This window comes from Bombina bombina, chromosome 1 (assembly GCF_027579735.1).
Source record: "Bombina bombina isolate aBomBom1 chromosome 1, aBomBom1.pri, whole genome shotgun sequence".
In the NCBI taxonomy this organism is placed as follows: Eukaryota; Metazoa; Chordata; class Amphibia; order Anura; family Bombinatoridae; genus Bombina; species Bombina bombina.
This window is the reverse complement of record NC_069499.1, coordinates 1,120,782,682-1,120,808,274: the sequence shown is the minus strand read 5'-3', so window position 1 is coordinate 1,120,808,274 and position 25,593 is coordinate 1,120,782,682. Positions and strand designations below refer to the sequence as shown.

Sequence of the window (25,593 nt, the reverse complement as noted above, 5' to 3'; positions counted from 1 at the left end):
TTTGTGAATGTGAGTATTGCTATTCAGCTGAAGTTTGTGAATGTGAGTATTGTTATCCAGTTGACGTTTGTGAATGTGAGTATTGCTATTCAGCTGAAGGTTGTGAATGTGAGTATTGCTATTCAGCTGAAGGTTGTGAATGTGAGTATTGCTATTCAGCTGAAGTTTGTGAATGTGAGTATTGCTATTCAGCTGAAGTTTGTGAATGTGAGTATTGCTATTCAGCTGAAGGTTGTGAATGTGAGTATTGCTGTTAAGCTGAAGTTTGACATAAAGTTCATACAGTGTTGTACTATGTATTTTTTATTTCCGTTGAAGGATACGTTGTTACAACTTGGACTGTGTGACACATTGAATAATATAGAGCAAAGTTCTTCAAACCACGGGTCGGTTATTTACTGGGTCGCAACATCATGTTTACTGGGTCACGACTTGTGTGTGTTGTAGGAGATTGTGTGTGGAGTTTGAGTGTTATATGAGAGTGTGTGTGGTGTGTGTGTTGTATGAGTGTGTGTGTTGTATAAGAGAGTGTGGTGTGTGTTATATGAGTGTGTGATGTGTGTGCGTGTTGCATGAGAGAGTGTGTGTGTGGTAGGTTTGTTATATGAAAATGTATGCGGTGCACCATCTCACAGACTGTGGGCACAGGGTACCCCCTTTTGCAGACATGAAACCTGATTCACAATTGTTTTTCTGTGTTAAATGTTTAAAAAAAAGAAAAGAAAAAAAAAAGATATGTATCAAATTCACATTTTTTTGAGGTGTGTGTGTGTGTGTGTGTGTATGGGGGGGGGGGGGTGGCCCTTCTTAGATTCTTGCACCTGGGCCCTGTGGTTTCTGGTTATGCCTCTGGTGTATTGTGTGTGTTGTATGAGATTATGTGGTGTGTTGTATGAGATTATGTGGTGTGTGTTGTATGAGTGTGGTGTGTGTGTGTGTTATATGAGAGTGTGTGTAGTGTGTGCTGTATAAGAGTGTCTGGTGTGTGTGTTATATGAGAGTGTGTTTGGTGTGCATGCGTGTTGTATGAGAGGGTGTGTAGTGTGTGTGTTGTATGAAAGTGTGTGTGTTGCATGAGATTGTGTAGTGTGTGTGTGTGTTGTATGTGAGTGTGTGCAGTGTGTGTGTGTGTTGTATGAGATTATGTGGTATGTGTTGTATGAGATTATGTGGTGTGTGTTGTATGAGAGTGTGTGGTGTGTGTTGTATGAGAGTGTGTGGTGTGTGTTGTATGAAAGTGTGTGTTGTATTAGAGTGTGTGGTGTGTGTAGTATGAGAGTGTGTTGTGTATTATATTCATTTACAACACTTTCAAGTTTGACTACAATCAGGAATAAATAACACATTTTAGTCACTTTGCCAAAAAATTGCAGCTATCTTGTTGCATATTACTTCAGAAAATTTCAGACCAAGCATAAAAATAGGGTCGCAAAGGTATGTGGTATTATTGCACTGGGTCTTGGGAAAAAGGGAAATTTATGCTTACCTGATAATTTCTTTTACGATATGACGAGTCCACGGATTTCATCCTTACTTATGGGATATCGCCTCCTGGTCAGCAGGAGGAGGCAAAGAGCTCCACAGCAGAGCTGCATAAATAGCTCCTCCCTTCCCCCCCAACCCAGTCATTCGACCGAAGTTAGGAAGAGAAAGGAAAAGCTAAGGAGCAGAGGTGACTGAAGTTTAACAAAAATAAAAACCTGTCTTAAAAAATGACAGAGTGGGCCGTGGACTTGTCATATCGTAAAAGAAATAAATTTATCAGGTAAGCATAAATTTCCTTTTCTTTTACAAGATATGACGAGTCCAAGGATTTCATCCTTACTTATGGGATACAATACCAAAGCTATAGGACACGGATGAAAGGGAGAGACAAGACAGGAACCTAAACGGAAGGCACCACTGCTTGAAGAACCTTTCTCCCAAAAACAGCCTCAGATGAGGCAAAAGTATCAAATTTGGGAAATTTGAAAAAAGTGTGAAGAGACGACCAAGTTGCAGCCTTGCAAATCTGTTCAACAGAAGCATCATTTTTAAATGCCCACGAGGAAGCCACAGCCCTAGTAGAATGAGCCGTAATTCGTTCTGGAGGCTGCTGTCCAGCAGTCTCATATGCAACACGGATGATCCTCTTCAGCCAAAAAGAAAGAGAGGTAGCCGTAGCTTTCTGACCCCTACGTTTCCCAGAAAAAACCCCAACAAATAACGAAGATGTTTGACGAAAATCCTTAGTCGCCTGCAAGTAGAACTTCAAGGCACGGACTACGTCCAAATTATGTAACAGACGCTCCTTCTTAGAGGAGGGGTTAGGACACAAGGAAGGAACAACAATTTCCTGATTAATATTTTTGTTAGAAACAACCTTAGGAAGAAAACCAGATTTGGTACGTAACACCACCTTATCAGAATGGGAAATAAGATAAGGAGAATCACATTGTACTGCCGAAAGCTCAGAAACTCTGCGAGCAGAAGAAATAGCAACCAAAAATAAAACTTTCCAAGATAATAACTTAATATCTATGGAATGCATGGGTTCAAACGGAACCCCTTGAAGAACATTAAGAACTAAATTCAAACTCCAAGGAGGAGCAATTGGTCTAAACACAGGCCGGATTCTAGTCAGAGCCTGACAAAAAGATGGAACATCTGCCAGACGCTTGTGTAACAAAATAGACAAAGCAGAAATCTGTCCCTTTAAGGAACTTGCTGACAACCCTTTCTCCAATCCTTCTTGGAGAAAAGATAAAATCCTGGGAATCCTAACCCTACTCCATGAGTAGCCCTTGGATTCGCACCAATAAAGATATTTACGCCATATCTTATGGTAAATTTTTCTAGTAACAGGCTTGCGTGTCTGAATCAAGGTATCAATGACCGCATCAGAGAACCCCTGCTTAGATAAAATCAAGCATTCAATCTCCAAGCAGTCAGCTGCAGAGAAATTAGATTTGGATGATGGAAAGGTCCCTGAATGAGAAGGTCCTGCCTCAATGGAAGCTTCCACGGCGGCAGAGAGGACATGTCCACCAGATCGGCATACCAAGTCCTGCGAGGCCACGCAGGAGCGATTAGAATCACCAAAGCCCTCTCCTGTTTGATCCGTGCAATCACCCGGGGAAGGTGAGCAAACAGTGGAAACACATAAGCTAGGTTGAACGACCAAGGCACTGCCAAGGCATCTATCAATTCGGCCTGAGGATCCCTGGACCTGGATCCGTATCTTGGGAGCTTGGTATTCTGACGAGACACCATCAGATCCAATTCCGGTCTGCCCCACCTGAGAATCAGGGTGGCAAAGACCTCCGGATGGAGTTCCCATTCCCCCGGATGAAACGTCTGTCTGCTCAAAAAATCCGCCTCCCAGTTGTCCACTCCTGGGATGTAGATTGCTGACAGATAACAAAAGTGAGCCTCCGCCCACCAAATTATCTTGGATACTTCTGTCATCGCCAAGGAACTCCTTGTTCCTCCCTGATGATTGATGTAAGCCACAGTCGTGATGTTGTCTGACTGAAATCGGATGAATTTGGCCGAAGCCAACTGAGGCCAAGTCTGAAGCGCATTGAATATTGCTCTCAATTCCAGAATATTGATTGGAAGTAGAGACTCTGACCGAGTCCACACACCCTGAGCCTTCAGGGAATTCCAGACTGCACCCCATCCTAGTAGACTGGCGTCCGTTGTCACTATCACCCATCAAGGTCTGCGGAAGCACGTCCCTTGGGACAGATGATCCAGCAACGACCACCAAAGAAGAGTCCCTTGTCTCCTGATCCAGATCTATTTGAGGAGACAAATTTGCATAATCTCCATTCCACTGTCTGAGCATGCTCAGTTGTAGAGGTCTGAGATGAAAACGAGCAAAAGGAATGATGTCGATTGCCACCACCATCAATCCAATTACCTCCATGCACTGAGCCACTGATGGCCGAGGATTGGACTGAAGGGCTCGGCATGTATTCAGAATCTTTAACTTTCTGACTTCCGTCAAGAAGATTTTCATGGATATAGAGTCTATTAGAGTTCCCAGGAAAGGAACCCTTGTCTGTGGAATTAGTGAACTCTTTTCTAGATTCACCTTCCACCCGTGAGTCCTCAGAAAGGACAGAACCATGTCGGTATGAGACTTTGTCAGTTGGTAAGACAATGCCTGGATCAGAATATCGTCCAGATAAGGCGCCACTGCAATGCCCCGCGGTCTGAGAACCGCCAGCAGAGACCCTAGAACCTTTGTGAAGATCCTGGGTGCCATGGCCAGTCTGAAAGGAATAGCCACAAACTGAAAATGTTTGTCCAGGAAGGCAAACCTTAGGAACTGGTGATGATCTTTGTGGATAGGAATATGAAGATATGCATCCTTTAAATCCACGGTAGTCATATATTGACCCTCCTGGATCAATGGAAGAATTGTCCGAATAGTCTCCATCTTGAAGGATGGAACTCTGAGAAACTTGTTTAGTCTCTTGAGATCTAAAATAGGTCAGAACGTTCCCTCTTTTTTGGGAACCACGAAAAGTTTGAGTAAAACCCCTGCCCCTGTTTTGGAACGGGACAAATTACTCCCATAGTGGAGAGGTCTTTTACACAATGTAAGAACGCCTCTCTTTTTATCTGGTCTACAGGCAATCGTGAAAGAAGAAACCTTCCCCTTAGATAAAACTTCTGTAAGAGTGGATGACATAACTGCAGCCATATCCTGCAGAGTAAATGAAGCAGACGCCATTGAAGAACATGGCGTCACCTGTGCGGGCGTTAAAGGCTGTGACGCTTGGGGAGACAGATGCGGCATACACTGAATTTCATCAGTCTGAGGACATTCATTAGATGTATCTTTATTAAAGAAAAAATTTTCATTACACTGTAAAGCCCTTTCAATGCATGAGGGACAAAGCGTAACAGGGGGTTCCACAATGGTATCTAAACACATATGGCATGTACTCTGTTCAAGGTCATCCATTTTGATAACCTAACAAATGGCAAGCTTGGTCAAAATCCCTGATAATAATTGTGGTAATAATAAATACTCTGTGGAGTACTGTCTCTTTAAGGAACTGCTAGCAGAATTTAAAAAATGAAATATATGGCAGAGAGCAAACTTCACATTCTCTGTACTATAGCTTTAGAGAAAAAAAAAAACACTGTATACTTCCAAATTTATTCAGTCACCTCACCGCAGCTCTGCCCCCACGTGACAATTTCAACTCTGCAGTACGACGCACCTAAAGTCGCTTGTAAAATGTCACCACAAGCAGACTTAGGAGTCGTGAGGAAAATCAGCTTAACCGGAACTCAAGTAGAAACTGTGCTACAAAGCGCGCAAAACCAAGCCCCGTCCTTCGTGGGCATGATAAGAAACGGCCAGCCGAATTAAAGTTATGCCATAAACAAAACCGCCATGTACCGGAGCCTTAAACAAAACGTATCCCCTCCGGAACAGTCCCCAGCGTCAGCCACCTCTATTAAAATAAACTGGAACACTTTCATTCCATGTGCCCGTTATCAGAAAATACCCATACAGTATGTCCCAGTGCTTCTAGGCTAAACGATATTGCCAGAGTGTCTGGATAATACACTATGTTTTATTTCTTCTACATACCCCAGCGTTTCAAAGCTTCTTACCATGCCAGAATGTCTGGATATCACCACATGAGTTAAAGGGACGACTTTTAATGCATCTAGCCCCCATATAACATATCAAGCACAGTTATTCTGAGATATGCTGCAGCGCTTCCAGAATAAAAACTGCACTTACCTCCATGCTGAGGAACAACATGTCAATTCCACAGTGTCAAGAGCTCCACTCTTCCTCATGAGGTCCTGTGAAAGCAGAAGGGTCTTGGTTACAACCTCTAAGACCATATACAGAAATGCAGCACAATCATGGGAGGCACAGTGGAGTAAAAACATCCACCAGTTCCCATAGTCTTTACAGAAGCTGCCCTGTAATAAAATAGTATACTTTGGCACCATTTAAAAATAAAAAACTCTTGATTGAAGAATCTAAACTAACATCTCACTTTACCTCCTATCACTAACACAGGCAAAGAGAATGACTGGGTTTGGGGGGAAGGGAGGAGCTATTTATGCAGCTCTGCTGTGGAGCTCTTTGCCTCCTCCTGCTGACCAGGAGGCGATATCCCATAAGTAAGGATGAAATCCGTGGACTCGTCATATCTTGTAAAAGAAAAGGTTTGAAGAACTCTGATATAGAGGATCATTTTTCATCATCTAAGACTTAATTTGGTGAAAATATTTATTTATTTATTTATTTATAAAATATTTTACCAGGAAGGATACATTGAGATTTCTCTCGTTTTCAAGTATGTCCTGGGATCAATATCACATTCATTGTGCAATTTTGTTTATAGATATCACATATTTATTTTTATGTCATTATGTTTCATAAAGAAGAGTGCAAGCTAATGAAAACCTTTAGTACCAGTGATAACATTTGTGTGCAAAAGCTGCCGAAAGGGACATGAAACCCTGACTTTTTCCTTTATGATTCAGACAGAGCATACAATTTTGAACAACTTCCCAATTTATTTCTATTATCTAAAATCTTCATTCTTTTGTTGAAAAACATACTCAGGTAGGCTCAGGAGCTGCTGATTGGTAGATGTACATTTATACTTGTTGTCATTGGCTTATCAATGTGTTCAGCTAACTCCCAGTAGTGCTTTGCTACTCCTTCAATAAAAGGATACCAAGAGAATGAAGCTAAAGTGATAATAAAAGTAAATTGGAAAGTTGTTTAAAATTGCATATTCGGTTTCATGTCCATTTAAAGGGATAAAAAAAAGTCAAAATTGAAACGTGCATGAGTACCTTTTAGTTTTAAATAGAATCATTTTTACAATATGCTTCCATTAGCAAAAAACTCTTCTAGTAAAAAGCTATTACTGTTTTTCAGTGGCATACGCACATATTCTGTGAGGGCCGTGCACCAGCATTCAAACACCACACCTTCTCAGAGAGTCAGCAGTGGCTTGTATGACACAAATTAAAGGGACACTAAAGTTCAAATTAAACTTTAATGATTCAAATAGAGAATGCAATTTGAAGAGACTATCAAATTACCCTTTAAAAACAGAATTTATGCTTACCTGATAAATTTCTTTCTCCTACGGTGTGTCTGGTCCAAGGCTTCATCCTTACTTGTGGGATATTCTCTTCCCCAACAGGAAATGGCAAAGAGAGCACAGCAAAAGCTGCCCATATAGCCCCCCTCTGGCTCTGCGCCGGACACACCGTAGGAGAAAGAAATGTATCAGGTAAGCATAAATTCTGTTTTCTCCTACATTGGTGTGTCCGGTCCACGGCTTCATCCTAACTTGTGGGAACCAATACCAAAGCTTTAGGACACTGATGAAGGGAGGGAACAAGTCAGGTTACCTAAACGGAAGGCACCACGGCTTGCAAAACCTTTCTCCCAAAAATAGCCTCCGAAGAAGCATAAGTATCGAATTTGTAAAATTTGGCAAAAGTGTGCAGAGAAGACTAAGTCGCTGCCTTACATATCTGATCAACAGAAGCCTCGTTCTTGAAGGCCCATGTGGAAGCCACAGCTCTAGTAGAGTGAGCTGTAATTCGTTCAGGAGGCTGCCGTCCGGCAGTCTCATAAGCCAATCGGATGATGCTTTTCAGCCAAAAAGAAAGAGAGGTAGCAGTAGCTTTCTGTCCTCTCCTCTTACCAGAATAAACGACAAACAAAGATGAAGTCTGTCTGAAATCCTTTGTTGCATCTAAATAGAATTTTAAAGCACGGACCACATCTAAATTGTGTAACAAACGTTCCTTCCTCGAAACTGGATTCGGACACAGAGAAGGAACAACTATTTCCTGGTTAATATTCCTGTTGGAAACCACTTTTGGAAGAAAACCAGGTTTGGTACGCAAAACAACCTTATCTGCATGGAATACCAGATAGGGTGGATCACACTGCAAAGCAGACAATTCAGAAACTCTTCTAGCAGAAGAAATAGCAACCAAAAAACAGAACTTTCCAAGATAGTAACTTAATATCTATGGAATGTAGAGGTTCAAACGGAACCCCTTGAAGAACTGAAAGAACTAAATTTAGACTCCATGGAGGAGTCATGGGTCTGTAAACAGGCTTGATTCTGACTAAGGCCTGTACAAAAGCTTGTACATCTGGCACAGCTGCCAGGCGTTTGTGTAACAAAACAGACAAAGCAGATATCTGTCCTTTTAGAAAACTCGCTGACAACCCTTTATCCAAACCCTCTTGGAGAAAGGAAAGAATCTTAGGAATTTTAATTTTACTCCAAGAGAATCCCTTGGATTCACACCAACAGATATATTTTTTCCATATTTTATGGTAAATTTTCCTAGTCACAGGTTTTCTGGCTTGGACCAGAGTATCTATAACTGAATCTGAAAACCCACGCTTAGATAAAATTAAGCGTTCAATTTCCAAGCAGTCAGCTGCAGAGAGACTAGATTTGGATGTTCGAATGGACCTTGTACTAGAAGATCCTGTCTCAAAGGTAGCTTCCATGGTGGAGCCGATGACATATTCACCAGGTCTGCATACCAAGTCCTGCGTGGCCATGCAGGAGCTATCAGAATCACCGAGGCCTTCTCCTGTTTGATCCTGGCTATGAGCCTGGGAAGGAGAGGAAACGGTGGAAACACATAAGCTAGGTTGAACAACCAAGGCGCCACTAATGCATCCACCAGTGTCGCGTTGGGATCCCTGGATCTGGACCCGTAGCGAGGAACCTTGAAGTTCTGACGAGATGCCCTCAGATCCATGTCTGGAATGCCCCATAATTGAGTTAACTGGGCAAAGACCTCCGGGTGGAGTTCCCACTCCCCCGGATGGAAAGTCTGACGACTCAAATAATCCGCCTCCCAGTTGTCTACTCCTGGGATGTGAATTGCAGATAGATGGCAGGAGTGATTTGATGATCTTGGATACCTCTCTCATCGCCAAGGAACTCTTTGTTCCTCCCTGATGATTGATGTAAGCTACAGTCATCATGTTGTCCGACTGAAATCTTATGAATCCGGCCTTCGCTAGTTGAGGCCAAGCCCGGAGCGCATTGAATATCGCTCTCAGTTCCAGGATGTTTATCGGAAGAAGAGACTCTTCCCGAGACCATAGAACCTGAGCTTTCAGGGAGTCCCAGACCGCGCCCCAGCCTAATAGACTGGCGTCGGTCGTGACAATGACCCACTCTGGTCTGCGGAAACTCATTCCCTGAGACAGGTGATCCTGAGTCAACCACCAACGGAGTGAGTCTCTGGTTAACTGGTCTACTTGAATCTGGGGAGACAAGTCTGCATAATCCCCATTCCACTGTCTGAGCATGCACAGTTGCAATGGTCTTAGATGAATTCGAGCAAAAGGAACCACGTCCATTGCTGCAACCATTAAACCTATTACTTCCATGCACTGAGCTATGGAAGGCTGAGGAATAGATTGAAGAACTTGACAAGCCTTTAGAAGCTTTAATTTTCTGACCTCTGTCAGAAAAATCTTCATTTCTACAGAATCTATTATTGTTCCCAGAAAAGGAACTCTTGTAGACGGGGACAGGGAACTCTTTTCCATGTTCACCTTCCACCCGTGAGACCTGAGAAAAGCTAATACAATGTCTGTATGAGCCCTTGATCTGGAAAGGGACGACGCTTGGATTAGGATGTCGTCTAGGTAAGGTGCCACTGCAATGCCCCTCGGTCTTAGAACCGCTAGAAGGGACCCTAGCACCTTTGTGAAAATTCTGGGAGCAGTGGCTAAACCGAACGGAAGAGCCACGAACTGGAAATGTTTGTCCAGAAAGGCGAACCTTAGGAACTGATGATGATCTTTGTGGATAGGAATATGTAGGTACGCATCCTTTAAATCTACGGTAGTCATGTATTGACCCTCCTGGATTGTTGGTAAAATCGTTCGAATGGTTTCCATTTTGAACGATGGAACTCTGAGGAATTTGTTTAGAATTTTTAAATCCAGAATTGGTCTGAAAGTTCCCTCTTTTTTGGGAACTACAAACAGGTTTGAGTAAAACCCCTGACCTTGTTCCACTGTTGGAACTGGGTGTATCACTCCCATCTTTAATAGATCTCCTACGCAATGTAAGAATGCCTGTCTCTTTATCTGGTCTGAAGATAAGCAAGACATGTGGAACCTTCCCCTTGGAGGAAGTTCCTTGAATTCTAGAAGATAACCCTGAGAGACTATTTCTAGTGCCCAGGGATCCTGAACATCTCTTGCCCAAGCCTGAGCAAAGAGACAAAGTCTGCCCCCTACTTGATCCGGTCCCGGATCGGGGGCTACCCCTTCATGCTGTCTTGGTAGCAGCAGCAGGCTTCTTGGCCTGTTTACCCTTGTTCCAGCCTTGCATTGGTTTCCATGCTGGCTTAGCCTGGGAAGCGTTACCCTCTTGTCTAGAGGCTGCAGAGTTAGGAGACGGTCCGTTCCTGAAGTTGCGAAAGGAACGAAAATTAGATTTGTTCTTAGCCTTGAAAGGCCTATCCTGTGGGAGGGCATGGCCCTTTCCCCCAGTGATGTCTGAAATAATCTCCTTCAATTCTGGCCCAAAAAGGGTCTTACCTTTGAAAGGAATATTAAGCAATTTTGTCTTGGATGACACATCCGCCGACCAAGATTTTAGCCAAAGCGCTCTGCGCGCCACAATTGCAAAACCTGAATTTTTCGCCGCTAATTTCGCCAATTGCAAAGCGGCATCTAAAATAAAGGAATTAGCCAACTTTAGTGCGTGAATTCTGTCCATGACTTCCTCATATGGAGTCTCCTTATTGAGCGAATTTTCTAGTTCCTCGAACCAAAAAGACGCCGCTGTGGTGACAGGAATAATGCACGAAATTGGCTGAAGAAGGAAACCTTGCTGAACAAATATCTTTTTAAGCAATCCTTCCAATTTTTTATCCATAGGATCTTTGAAAGCACAACTGTCCTCAATGGGAATAGTCGTGCGCTTAGCCAACGTAGAAACTGCTCCTTCAACCTTAGGGACTGTTTGCCATGCGTACCTTCTGGGGTCGACAATGGGGAACATTTTCTTAAATATAGGAGGTGGGACAAAAGGTATACCTGGCTTCTCCCACTCCTTGTTCACTATGTCCGCCACCCTCTTGGGTATCGGAAAGCATCAGCGTGCACAGGGACCTCAAGGAATTTGTCCATTTTACACAATTTCTCTGGAATTACCAAAGAGTCGCAATCGTCAAGAGTAGTTAGCACCTCCTTAAGCAGGGCGCGGAGATGTTCTAACTTAAATTTAAACGTCATGATATCAGGTTCTGCCTGCTGAGAAACTTTTCCTGAATCAGAAATTTCTCCCTCAGATAGCCCCTCCCTCACTGCCAATTCAGACTGGTGTGAGGGTATTACAGATAAACTATCATCAGCGCCCACTTGCTCATCCTCTGTATTCAAAACTGAGCAATCACGCTTTCTGGGAAGTGTTGGCAGTTTGGATAAAAGATTTGCTATAGAATTATCCATTACTGCAGTTAACTGTTGCATAGTAACAAGCATTGGCGCGCTAGATGTACTAGGTGTCGCCTGCGTGGGCAAAACTGGTGTTGACACAGAAGGAGAGGATGATGAACTATCCCCACTACCTTCATTTGAAGAATCATCTTGGGCAACCTTATTAAATGTGACATTACTGTCCTTACTTTGTTTGGACGCCATGGCACAATTTTCACATACATTTAAAGGGGGAATAACCTTGGCCTCCATACACACAGAACATAATCTATCTGAAGGTACAGACATGTTAGACAGACTTAGTCAGGCTATTAGTGAAAAAAAAACGTTTTTAAACAAAACCGTTACTGTCTCTTTAAATAATAAACAGAGTACACTTTATTTGTGAATGTTTGAAAAACTATGAAGGAATTATCTGATTTTTACGAAATTTGCACCCTATTGTCTTAATGCTTTGAAAGTATTGCACACCAAATTTCAAGTCTTTAACCCCTTAAATGAGCAAACCGGAGCTAATTGTTCAATTTAGCAGTTTAAACCCACTACAGTCCCTGCCACAGCCTTTTGCTGCGGCTTTACCTTCCTTGGGGGATATTCACCACAGAAATAAGCCTCTTAGAATCGTTTTTGTGGCCACAGGACCCTCTCACATGAAGCTGCATGCACTGCTTCCAGAAGTAACTGCGAAATTAAGGCGCGAAAATGAGGCTTCCTCCCTCTGCATACCAGAGTGAAGGGGCCTTCCTGACTAGATTAGATGTCTAACAAACTGCCAGGCGTAATAAAACGTTCCCAAAAGTGTTTCCAAGTCTCAAAACACTCCAAAAATCATATAAATATTATATAAATCAATCGATTTAGCCCACAATAGTGTCAACCAGTATATAGCCCATTTATAAGCCTTCATTCTGTTATGAGTCTAAGAAAATGGCTTACCGATCCCAAAAGGGAAATGACAGTCTTCTAGCATTACTATGTCTTGTGAGAAAAGAGACTAGTCATACCTGGAGCAGAAAAGTCTGCAAACTGTTCCCCCCAACTGAAGTTCTCTGGGCTTAACAGTCCTGCGTGGGAACAGCAATGGATTTTAGTTACTGTTGCTAAAATCATACTCCTCTTTTAACAGAACTCTTCATCACTTTCTGTTGTACAGTAAATAGTACAAACCGGCACTATTTTAAAATAACAAACTCTTGATAGAAGAAATAAAACTACAACTAACACCACATACTCTTTACCATCCCCGTGGAGATGCTACTTGTTCAGAGCGGCAAAGAGAATGACTGGGGGGCGGAGCCAGAGGGGGGGGCTATATGGGCAGCTTTTGCTGTGCTCTCTTTGACATTTCCTTTCGGGGAAGAGAATATCCCACAAGTAAGGATGAAGCCGTGGACTGGACACACCAATGTAGGAGAAATTGTCAGCCCCTTCTCTAATGTCTGCTGCCCTAGAAAATAGGCCTAGTTAGCCTTATCCAAAATACATCCCTGATAGCCGATGTTAGTAATAGTTAATTGTAATTAAATGTCAAGAAACAAAAACGAGGGTGGAAGACAAACTAGATAAAACACAGAAATACAGAGAAAGAGAGAGAGAAAACCCAGAACATATTAAGAGTAGAATTTTTACATTGGACTTACATGGGGGCCGCCTTCCTGTGGGGATCGGCCACTTGGCGTGTTGCTCAGGATTGGAGAGGAACTGCAAAGCTCTGGAAATGGGTTTGGGATGTCAGGGAGGGAAGCTGATCTGGACTCTTCATCTCGTAATCTCCTGTAATGTAGAGAATGTGTAAAAACATCTCAGGGTAGATCATTTGTCTAAATGAGAAATTCGTATTTTGTATATATTACGGCCAATGCTAGCACAATTTGCTTGAGTACTTCAGGATCAAAATACACATTTATTAGAAACTAGAAACTTGTGTCAACAGATTTATCAGGGTAATAAGAAAGTTACAATTTTGGTAACTCAAGCTGATAAATTAGAAAACCATATATTCAGCATATCAGATTTATTAAAGGGACACTCAAGTCAAAATTAAACTTTCATTATTCAGATAGAACATGCAATTTTAAACAACTTTCCAGTTTACTTCCATTAACAAAATGTGCAAAATCTTTTTATATTTAAACTTTTTGAGTCACCAGCTCCTACTGAGCATGTGCAAGAATTCACAGAGTAAGCGTGTATGCATTTTTGATTGGCTGATAACTGTCACATGGTACATGTATGCATTTGTGATTGGCTGATGGCTGTCACATGGTACAGGGGGAGTGGAAATAGACATAACTTTTAAAATTGTCTGAAAAAAAAAATCTACTACTCATTTGAAGTTCAGACTAAGTGCTATTGCATTGTCTTGTTATCTTGCATTTGTTGCTTATGAAAAGCTACGGTGTTGAGTGGTCCTTTAACTAGAAAGGTATATATTTGGTATAAAATGATGTAAATTACATCCATCCATCCTAATAAAAGACTTTCTATTTCTAGCTGCAATCTTGTTGTGCAACAAATATCCCTCTATAGTTTATGCTGTTGATATACCAAAGACACATTTTTTATGTTGCAATCTTAGATACTGTTTCAAACATATAAACTGCTAAACTGTACCTTGGGTTTATCAACATGGATGTGATAAACTAAACAGAGGTATTTTAAAGACATTGGGATTGTAAAACTGAAAGATATGTTTAGTAATTTCAGGATTGCAAAGTAAATACATGTCTTTTCAGTGGTATATTAGAGGGTTACAATTACATAAAAGTATTTGAGACTCTTGCAGTTAGTCCCCTGTTTTAATAAGTTTAATATTTGTCAAACTATTATGATGCTCTTAATCCCTGTTATTTATGGTTTCCATTATATTAAGCTCAAACAACAGCTACACTTCCTAATACCCTCAGTTCATATATTTTTAGTATTAAGGAGAACTGGCCCTTAATTAATTAAAGCAGGGTTTCTTACTGGGAAGTGGTTCTGGGAATTCCCTGTCTGAATCTTATCATGATACCTTAGCGCATATTGCTCTGACTCATCTTGTACATGAGTTTTTTATTTCTTCTTGGCAGCAGTAAAGGTGTAATATGCTACTCACTAATACCCGTCCGGTCACTGGTGGCACTTTTTTCGACAGCTGAGGCATTGGGGTCTATTGTGTCCAGTTTTGAGTAGCCACTCAAGAACAGAAATTTAACTTCTGCCACTGTAATTGTTAAGAAGTGGTCTGCTTCCTTTAAAAGTTTGCATAATATATATCTTAAATCTTTTATATTCTTAGAGAGATCTCATGGGGTGACTTTATTAGCTGTAGCTTACTCCCCTGTTATCATTCATAAGGCTTCTTTTCTGCCAGATTTTGTGCTACATATTAAATTTGTAATCTATCAATGAGGACTCCCAAAGATTACCCAAAGAGTTTATATTTCATATTATCAGGATTGTTTAAGCTTATCAGCTATAAGTCGACAACTGCTGCAATAGCCTGTAACTTGTCTCTACGGTTCCATTGTATATGTTTCGTACTTGTATCTAGTAACTATACTAAATATACAACTTTTTCATAACTTTTTAGTACAAGCTGTCATAGCTCTTACATTCACTGTTGTAATTCTTTGTATATCTTAGAACAATTAACTGGTATCAGATACTGATTTTTCTTTTTATATGTACTAAGGCCCAAGAGTGGCCATCTCAACTGCTAGTCTTCCTCTTCTTTGTACCATTAGAGAAGCCAGGTCCAAGAGTGATCTTCTAAGATTTGAGAGGAATATTTGCCAGAAAAAAATTAGGTTTCACTTATATATGCTCAATATTATTAAATACATATTTAATCTACTATTACTGCTATTAATCTACTTTGCGCATATTGATTTAGGTTATCACTCTCATATTATTGTGTGTCTACAATTAAGAAACAGGTTATTACTTTGCCGTTTTTATTAGGCCAACTATATTCTCAGATAACATGTGGATTAACATCTAACACACAATAACTGTGTATTTTGCTATATTGACCTGAAAAACATAAAATGCTTATCCAATGATTTTCTTTTATTCTGATGGAAAGAGTCCACGGCTGCATTCATTACTTTTGGGAATTAAGAACCTGGCCACCAGGAGGAGGCAAAGACACCCCAGCAAAAGGCTTAAATACTCCTCCCACTACCCTCATCCCCCAGTCATTCTGCCGAGGAACAAGGAACAGTAGAAGAAATATCAGGGTGAAAGGTGCCAGAAGAATAAATAAGGAAGCCCCACATAAAAATTACGGGTGGGGAGCTGTGGACTCTTTCCATCAGAAGAAAATAAAATTATCAGGTAAGCATAATTTATGTTTTTCTTCTTAAATGGAAAGAGACCACAGCTGCATTCATTACTTTTGGGAAACAATACCCAAGCTATAGAGGACACTGAATGCCAAGACGGGAGGGTACAGTAGGTGGCCCATATTTAGGGCACCAAGCCTGAAACCACTACCCATAAGAAAAAACCCAGCTTCGTCCGAAGCTGAGAAACTTTGAAAAAAAAGGCCCCCGATGACACAGACCTGCAGGTAGTCCAGGGCCAAGCCAGAGACCGCAAAAAACGGACTCAACTGAGCCAACAGGTCTCTAAGAGACACCATCACCCAACAGACGGTTCCTCCTCACACACCCCTCACTAAAGAAGGGAACACCAGCCTAAACCAAGGAAACCGTAGGTGCATGACCAGGCATAGAAACAGAGAAAACGTTCTCTCAAACATTGTGCAAAAGCACCAAGGACAACAGAGGACGGAGTCATCACAGAGTCCTGAACTGGGAACACCGAAGTATCCCACTACAAAAAAACTTGTAGCAGACCCAGACGAAAAACCTTAAGTCCAGAACACGCTCCCATCCTCAGGATGACAAAGGGAATACTTGCTGAGAGCAAAAGCCAACGCCTAGACAGAGGGCACCCTCTAGGCAATCCAGGTTGCAAGACCTACCCACAGTTCAACCAAACAAAGGGGATTATAACCTCCACGAGGTCCCCCAAGAAAAGGACAGACACCCCAAACCCGAGATGGAACAATCCTTCACCTTTTGCTGGTAAGCTTAGGTAACCAGCTAGCTACTATGCGAATGTGGCTAACACCCTTTAAGAGACACAAAGCGCTGCTCATTATATCAACCTCGAAAGGAAAGGCTGAGGAGACCTTGCCAGGGAACAAACTAGCAACCCTCAGTCTGCTACAGTACAGAGTAGCCACAGAGCATGAGAATGCGGAACTAGCCGTCCAGCTAGCCCACCTAGACTCTAAAGATGACAATGGCTCTCAGAACCCACTCCCAACCGGGTGAGAACCCCAGCCATGGTAGGTCTGAGACAGGGAAACAGAAGCACCCCAAAACTGGCACAAAACAAGCGAAAGAATGGCCACAGCCAATCCAACAGATCACGGGTGCAGCCCGACTCCCTAGAACAGACAACAGGACCGCAGACCCAAGGATCTAGCAAAAAGGTCCACTTAGTCTTGACACCGAGCCAGTAAGCCTCCAAACGGAACGTATCCAGAGAGAGAAACCTCCTCAGTTAGGGAACTCACAGGTCCCAAATCCTGACCCAGGAGAAGCCTTAAGAAAAGGATCACCTCTCTCTAAAAGGAAACTAAGCTCTCATCCAAGAAGGGGAACGGGCTAACAGGCAGCACCATTCAAAAGCCGTGAAGCTACAGGATAAAGGAGAGAACAATCACACCTGAAAGTGATTTCCCCAAAACTAGCCTGCTAACACGCAGTCAATGCGCAACAGCAGCATTAGTGAAACTGCAAATCCATTCACCAACAGAGCCATGAATTCGACGGATACTGACAAGCTGACTAAGGGAAACTAAGGTGCAACATAAGCCCCAACAAGCAACGACACTCAGATAAACCTGGCCAACCAAGACCAGATCAAGAATCCGAGCAAAAGGACATAGTCCAATTTTCAAGGAACTGGGAAACTCCGAACCAACCCTGGAGCCTAAAGGTCCGGTAACAACCCAATGCTGAAGGAAAACCAGCAACCGGAAGCCCCAGGGAGAACAGGCCCGAACTCCCAATTGTTTAGATAAACAGTACCCGCAAACTTAACACCCCGTCTGAATAACAACCCAGACTACAGGGGATACTAAATGCGATATCCAGATCACCTGGATAACGAGAAAAACTCGCAAGTCCCGACCTAAGGAAGAGACCACCCATTGCTGAAGTCCCACTCTCCATGGAGCCAAGGCAGTAAAAAGTCCTGCAACGACGCTAGAGCTTCTAGACTCACCAACAGCCTCAAGACAATAAGGCAAGGGGATACCTTGAGGTCATAACCACTCGAGCAAAGGCTGGTCTCCACATCACCTCTGCACAAGCGGATGAACACAGGGAGAAGGGGCGCAAACCATCCCCAGTTTCCGGGAGGAACCCCAAACAAGCTCAAGGAGACCATGCCCAGTGTCCCCAACAGGGAACAAACATCTCCCAGGCCCCTAAAAGGAGGCCTAACATGGAGATCACAGAGGGAGATCAAATAATTCTCATAAAAACAGCTAGACAGTACACAGTCAATGTGCAATGGATGCAGCTGGTTACAATCTGCAACCCAACCACTACAAGGCAGCCAACTACCCTTTAACTTACTAGCTGCAGAGGACCAGTCCGAGGACATTCCTCGAGCCTCAAGGGAAAAAAGGCCAAACCGCCACACGGCAGGAAGAATGCGCTAAGCCCTCCAACTCTCCACCACGTGGGAGCAGAACACTAGGATCCGGTAATACCAGACGCCATAGAATGATGCAGTAGAGAATCCACTGACCCAGTCATCCAAATCAAAGGCTATAAAGACTGAGACAATCCTTCTTGTCTTTTAGACCCTCAGATCCTCTAGAATGCTTTGTTGAATGGAAAAGAAAAGATAACATGAGCACTCTGCACCTTGACCGGACTCGCCAACAGAACAGCGCCACGTGTCTGAACAGCCACAAGATAGAACCGAACCCAACAGGACTAGCCTGCATCTGGGTCCCAACCGTCAGGCCGTATAAATCCTCCCTCAGAGGGGAAGAAGGGAAACAAACAAACATAGGACAAATATGTCCCCAAAAACACTTCCGCCGAAGTAACAGAAAGCATCGATCCCAGTGTAAGATTCCCAAAGGAAAATAATAAACTAAATAAAGACATCCTAACCGAATAAAAGGAAAATATAAGGCAACCCGTAGGTTAACGCCCAATAAGGAAACAGGCCTACCAGCCGAAAGGAGCCCTAATCCAAACAAACTGGGAAGGATCTCAAACAAGAACAATCAGGAGATTACATCATCCCCACATGTCTACTAAGGTGTACCATTCGAAGCAGACTGAAAATTCATGTATCCGAGAAGGGTAGGATCATTTAATAACTGAAAAACATGTCTGAGTAGGACACAAAGACGCGCCACTCTATAACGGAAGGCACAACACTCAGGGACAGTTACCCCCACAGGGAACTGTACAGGTCCTCCCCAAGGTGGTAGCCCCGGGACAATAGGGCACAAGCACAAACGCACATAAACGTCCGGACTCTGCAGACGAATAATCGCCAAAAATATGTTGAAGCGAAAACGTGCTGCAACCTCCGGGGGGAACACATCGCCCTGCATGGAGGAATAATCATAAACTGGGTTACCTGCATATGTAGAAGTATGGAGCGGTACGGAACTCGCCTCTTGGAGGACAGGATCCCCAGAGGCGGATGGCACAGCTGACCTTTGGTTCCCCGAACCCGAGGAACCAGGCACTCTTATATGGCATATAGAACAAAACTGGTTGACATGTGTCAACGAGGCCAAACCGGATTCTTGACCGGACGCAGAATCTGAAATTAAAATAGTCTCAGTATCAGAATCCTCCATAACGGAATCTGAATTTTGCACAATCTCAGCATCAGAATCCTCCATAACTTGATAGAGGAAAGGTAAATATGTACTAAAGATTAACACAAAAATGGCACCTGACCCCCACAATGGCTGGGGCACTCACCACCTCATATGACCAGACCCCTGCGAACCAGAATTTCTCCTTCGCCACATGGTCGGGAATGCGGAAATGGAAGACTGAGCGTAACCACGCCTGACCACAAGGTGAACCATATCGTCCAAAAAAGTGCACCAAACCCTAAGGTTGCGTCACTTCCAAAGGCCTCAATGTTCCAACCACGAGCCTGTAAACACCACACATAAGCAGGTTGAATCACATAACAAACATGATTATAAACCCCCCTGTTCAATAACCCCCCTCAGGACATATTAACCCTTGATTCCAAGATGCTAAAGGAGACTCACTGAGACCCTTATGATAAGTTAGACCCGCAAGGTGGTAGCCTCTCGGGAACACAATTGCATTACAGTACATTCATAAAAAAAGTAAAATAAACAATCTTACCGGAATCTACGCTGTGTAACAGGAACACGGCCTTTCAAGTGTGACGAATAGTAGCATCGCCTCCGCCATGGACTTGAGAGAAGAATGCAGGCAGCAGAGCAAAGTTCGACAACGCCGATTGCTTGAGGAGCTGTTAACATGAGTCGGGATGGTTTCGCAGAAAGACTCTTCCTGCATCTCTGGACTCTAACTTTAATCCAAGCCCTCACTGAGAGACTGACAGGATTACTTAAAACTCCAGTCCCATGCCGAAGAGAACTACCCTCCATAAGAGACAAAACAAATTCTGACACTTCTCTGCCAACCTCCTGGGTCAAAAGGCAAAGAATGACTGGGGAATGAGGGGAGTGGGAGGAGTATTTAAGCTTTTGGATGGGGTGTCTTTGCCTCCTCCTGGTGTCCAGGTTCTTAATTCCGAAAAGTAATGAATGCAGCTGTGGACTCTTTACATTTAAGAAGAAAATAACCTGTTTTCTGATTATTATTGTGTCTGGATACGTATTATATGTTGTAATTTATAAAAATAAAAAACCTAAATAAAAGATTGTGACTTTAAAATAAAAAAAATTACATAAAAGTGTTTTGAGTAAATAGTAATCACGTATCTTGATAATATCAGGTTGATACATTATAAAGAGGTAACTTGGATGTATGAGATTGATAAACTAGAAAGTGGAATGTTAGGTATAACTAGCTAGAAACAAATATTGAAGGAATATAAGAAAGATGCAGATTTACATTTACAGGTAGCCTTCAGTTTACACCGGGGTTAGGTTCCAGAAGGAATGGTTGTAAATCGAAACCGTTGTAAATTGAAACCCAGTTTATAATGTAAGTCAATGGGAAGTGATGGTGATAGGTTCCAGCCCCCTCTCAAAATTGTTATAAGTTACAACTAATATATTATTTTAAAAGCTTTTAAATGCAGACTTTAAATGCTAGACAGCATTATAAACCTAATAAAATAATCACAACACAGACTTCACTTGCATTTTTCTGCAAACAGTTCTTTCTATGCATTACAATCTGGACTGATTTATAGACAGGAAGATCTTGTTCCTTTGAAATCTGCTCAATAGCCCAGGTCTGGTTAAACATATTAATTTCAGCTTGCTTAGCTTTGCTGCAACACAAGTGGACAGCTCCACCTACTGGCTATTTTAATAAATGCACTGCTTCTCAATGCTTTTCAATAGCAGTCACATGACTGGAAAAAAAGGTTGTTATTCTGAAACGGTGTAAATTGAATCGTTGTAAAACGAGGGCCACCTGTATATGGATGTTTGCAAACTTAACTTGAGGGATCCTGAGTATTTTAGGAATGTAAACTAAGATCTAAGCTAGATGTATATAGTGCACATCTTGGTATTAATGGGAGAAATTCAATAAAGCTTCACAGAAAGATGACATGCCTTGCACAGTCTCTGACCGCTCTTGCTAAATTTATAAAGAAAACAAAGACATTGAAATGTTAGGAGCTCACTGGGGGGGGTTCACTATTTCTCTTGAATATATCATTGTAACTATCTCATTTTGTTTTTCTTCTTTCAGTATTTGAGAATAAAATATAAATAAGCCTAACATTTTCATTGAAAATGTACAATTAATGTAAAACAAAGTTAAAACACACTATGCAGATTTACATTTTATTTTCAAATACTGTAGTAAGGAAAATTAATTTAAAAATTGTTACAATTATACACATCCTTTCCTATGTTAAATATATCCCACAGTGCTGGTGAGGACAGTGAACAGGGCGTTTCCAGGTGCCTCGGAATGAAAGGGACATTAAAAACCTAAATGTATTATTACCTGATAAAATAATTTCTCTTGGTAGTGAGAGTCCACAACCTTACAAGAGGAGGCAAAGACACCCCATACCAGAGCTTTAAGTATCCCTCCTACTTCCCTTTCTCTCCCAGTAGTATGTATAGCCAAGTTAAGAGAGTAAAGGAAAGACAAAGAGATAAGTGGGGTAAAGAGGTGCAAACTAGAACTGCTGGCAACAGCAAAAAGATATGGGTGGGTTTGTGGACTCTTACAACTAAGAAAGAAATACATTTATCTGGTAAGAATAAATTATATATATATTTTTTCTAATGGTTGTGAGAGTCCACAACCTTACTCTTATACCAAAGCTGTGGAGCCAACCAAAAAACTGGGTTGGACAAAAATAAAGGTAGGACCTCCCTACCAAATGCAGCCGAAGCAAAAACATCAAACCGGTAAAACTTTGTGAACGCATGCAAAGATGACCAATTTGCGGCTCTGCATATCTGTTCTACAGATGCCTCATTCCAGAAAGCTTATGAAATGGAAACTGAGAGGGTAGAATGAGCAGTAATCTTAGCAGGTGGTTGCTGACCCGCATACAAGTAAGCTTGATGGATTAGACTCATTAACGAGAACAATACAGAAATGGCCATAGCCTTCTGCCTCTGTGCATGCCTGAATACATGACAAACAAGATGATGAAAATACTTTTTAGCTTCCACATAGAACTTCAATGCCCCAACCACATATAAGTCATGCAAAAGTCTCTCCTTTGAAGGCCTCAGATTAGGGCATAAAGAAGGAACAATGTTCTCCTGATTAATATTCTCAGATGAGACCACTTTCGAAAGAAAACCAGATACTGTTTGTAAGCCTTATCCTGGTGAAACACTAAGCATGGGGGATTGCAAGATAAAGCTGATAATTCTGATACTCTCTAAGCATAAATAGCCAACAAAATCAGCACCTTCCAAGAGAGCAATTTGATATCTAGAGCATGCAATAGTTCAAAGGGAGGAAGCTGTAACACCCTTAGAACCAAGTTAAGGCTCCAGTGGGGAAATAAGCTTAAATACAGGGCGAATTCTAATCAGGGCCTGTACAAAAGGATTGAATATCTGAAAGATGAGCCAAATTCCTAAGGAGTAACATTGAAAAAGTGCTGAAGATGACCCTTAATTGAACTAGCAGATAAATCCTTATCCAGACCCTCCTGAAGAAACTAGAGAATAAGGGATTCCTCACAAAATGACAGAAGTAACCTCTATCCAAATACCATGACAGGTAAGTTTTCCACACCTTATGATAAATCTTTCTCGTCACAGGCTTAAGAGCCTGAATTAAAGTATCAACTAGAGCCAGAAAATCCTCTCTGAGCAATAATTAACAGTTCATTCTCCATGCAGTTGGAAGACTGCAGGTTTTGATGGAAAAAGGACCCTGTACTAGAAGATCTGGGCATTGAGGCAGACGCCATGGAGGAGCACAGGGCAACCGAACTAGGTCGGCATGATAAGTCCTTCTGGGCCACGCTGGAGCAATGAGGATAGCTGGAACCTTCTCTTGCTTGAGAAGGGCTACCACCCTCGGCAGGAGAACTATTGGAGGAAAGATGTACACCAACTGCCAAAAAGCTGTTAAGGCACCTACCAGTTCCACCTGAGGAACTTGCGACCTTGAGCCATATCTGTGGGCACCCCCAGCGAGCTATTAGATTGCTGAGAGACCACTCTCCCGAGTGTAGAAACTGACAACTCAGATAGTCTGCCTCCCAGTTGTCCCCTCCCTGAACGTGAATAGCTGAAATGGTGCACTAATACCTCTATGCCCATTGAAGAATATTAGCCACCTCTTGCATCGCTACAGACCCTGATGATTGATATATGCTACGGTCGTTATATTGTGTGACTGGAAATGCATAAATGGAACCAGGCAAAAGCAAAGACAATGCCAAACTTGTAAAGCCTTGAAGATAGTCCTATCAGGACATTGATAGGCAAGGTCGCTTCCTGTCATGGCCTCCTTGAGCCCTCAGATGTCCCCAGACTGCCCCATCCCTACAGGCTGGCATGCATGGTGATTATATGTCACGTCAGTTGGAGGAAGCTCATCCCCAAAGAGATTGGATCTGGGGCCAGCCACCAAGAGAGACTGTCTCACGTGTTGGTCTAAAGAAATTGACTGTGACAAATCTGAATGATCCCCGTTCCACTATCTCAGCATGCATAATTGGAGGGGACGCAGATGAAAATGAGCAGATGGAATATGCATCTGACGTTGTAACCATGAGCCACACCACCTCCATGCAATGAGCTACTGAAGGAACAAGTGTAAACTGAAGCTTTTGGCAAGCTGATTGGAGTTTCATAGCCACTAAATCTATAATCACTCCCAAAAAGCATACTCTTTGGAATGAAGGAACTCTTGGCAACGTTGATCTTCTAGCCATGACTGCAAAGAAACTGACGTAGCTTTTCCATGTGAACCAAGATATCTTCCAGGTAAGGTGCTACCAATACCCCCTGGGCCCAAATTACTGACAGAAGTGCTCCCAGAAACTTGATGAAAACTCGAGGAGCGGTAGCCAGACCAAAAGGTAATGTTTTTTTTCCTGAACGTCTGGAAATGAGATGAGATAATGATAATGAGATAATGATAATGAGATAAATCTTCCTCATGAAGGTCATGGAGGTTCTAGAGCCTATCTTGTATCCTTGAGACACTATTTCCATAATCCAAGAATATTGGACAGAACTTGCTCAAACCTCTCGAAAAAAGGCTTAGCCTGACCCCAACTAGAACTCAATCAGGATTGGAGGCCGCACCTTCATGCTGCTTTGTCGGAAGAGACCTTCTTGAACTTATTCCAAGTTGAGGAAGGTCTCCAGATGGGCTTGGGAAGGTTCGACTTCTGGTTCTGGTGCTTGTTCTGGGGAAAGGAATGAAACGAATGTTGGACCTTCCTTTTAGATCTAGTCTTCTTGTCCTGTGGCAAAAAAGCTCCTTTGCCACCTGTGACAGGCAAGAGTTAAAAATCTAGATTTAGAGACCATGTCTGCGAACCATGATATAAGCCAAAGGGCCCTTTGGCACAGAACCGCTAAGGCAGTATTTTTTGCATTAAGACAAACAATCTGAATGACCGCATCACAAATGAAGGCGTTCACCCAGAGGTGTAACTAGAAACCACAGGGCCCAGGTGCAAGAATCTAAGAAGGGCTCCCCCCCCCCAAAAAAAGTGAATGTAATAACATTTAACAGAAAAAAATGGGAATCAGATTACATGTCTGCAAAAGGAGGTACCCTGTGCACACAGTCTGTGAGATGGTCTGACCCCCTATTACTGTATATAGAGACACTGTTTAACCCACCAGTACTGTATATAGTGAGTCAGTGACACAGTCTGTAATCTGCCGGTGAGATGGCTGGCCTGACCCTACCCGCCCCAGTACTTTATAAAGTGACCACAGTAGTCTGTGACATGGTCCAGCCACCCATACTTTATATAGTGGTACTGTATAGTGACACTGTTTACCCCCGCCCCCCCATGCTGTATTAACAAGGTCTGTAATTTGTTGGTTCCACAAACATACACACACACATACATGCATAAATACACACACAGTCACATACAGTACATACACACATACACACACATAAACACCAATGGGTAAAACAGAAAGACTAACCCCTGTAGTCAGAGACACAAGTGAAGCATCATGTAACACTCACGTGATATCAGTGCAGGCAGTGGCAGGTCAACGGTTTTTTTATTTAAAGCTGGGCCCCCACCCTTGGGGGCCCAGTTGCAATTGCAAACTCTGCACCCCCTGTAGTTTTGCCCCTGCTTTCACCATCTTTAGGCATTGGATATGGTCTTGAATATCTTCCAAGAAAGATTCTTTAGAAACT

At 42.4% G+C, this 25,593-nt stretch overlaps 1 protein-coding gene across 3 annotated transcripts in view; it reads right to left on the bottom strand.

The window, feature by feature from the left end:
* Positions 1 to 25,593, bottom strand: part of GRB7 (growth factor receptor bound protein 7) — a 260,167-nt gene that overhangs the window by 96,164 nt on the left and 138,410 nt on the right. For all 3 annotated transcript variants that reach the window (XM_053698126.1, XM_053698130.1, XM_053698139.1), the window contains one exon: positions 13,126 to 13,258. In XM_053698126.1, the coding sequence (XP_053554101.1) occupies positions 13,126 to 13,258 (133 nt within the window). The remainder of the gene's footprint in view (positions 1 to 13,125; positions 13,259 to 25,593) is intronic.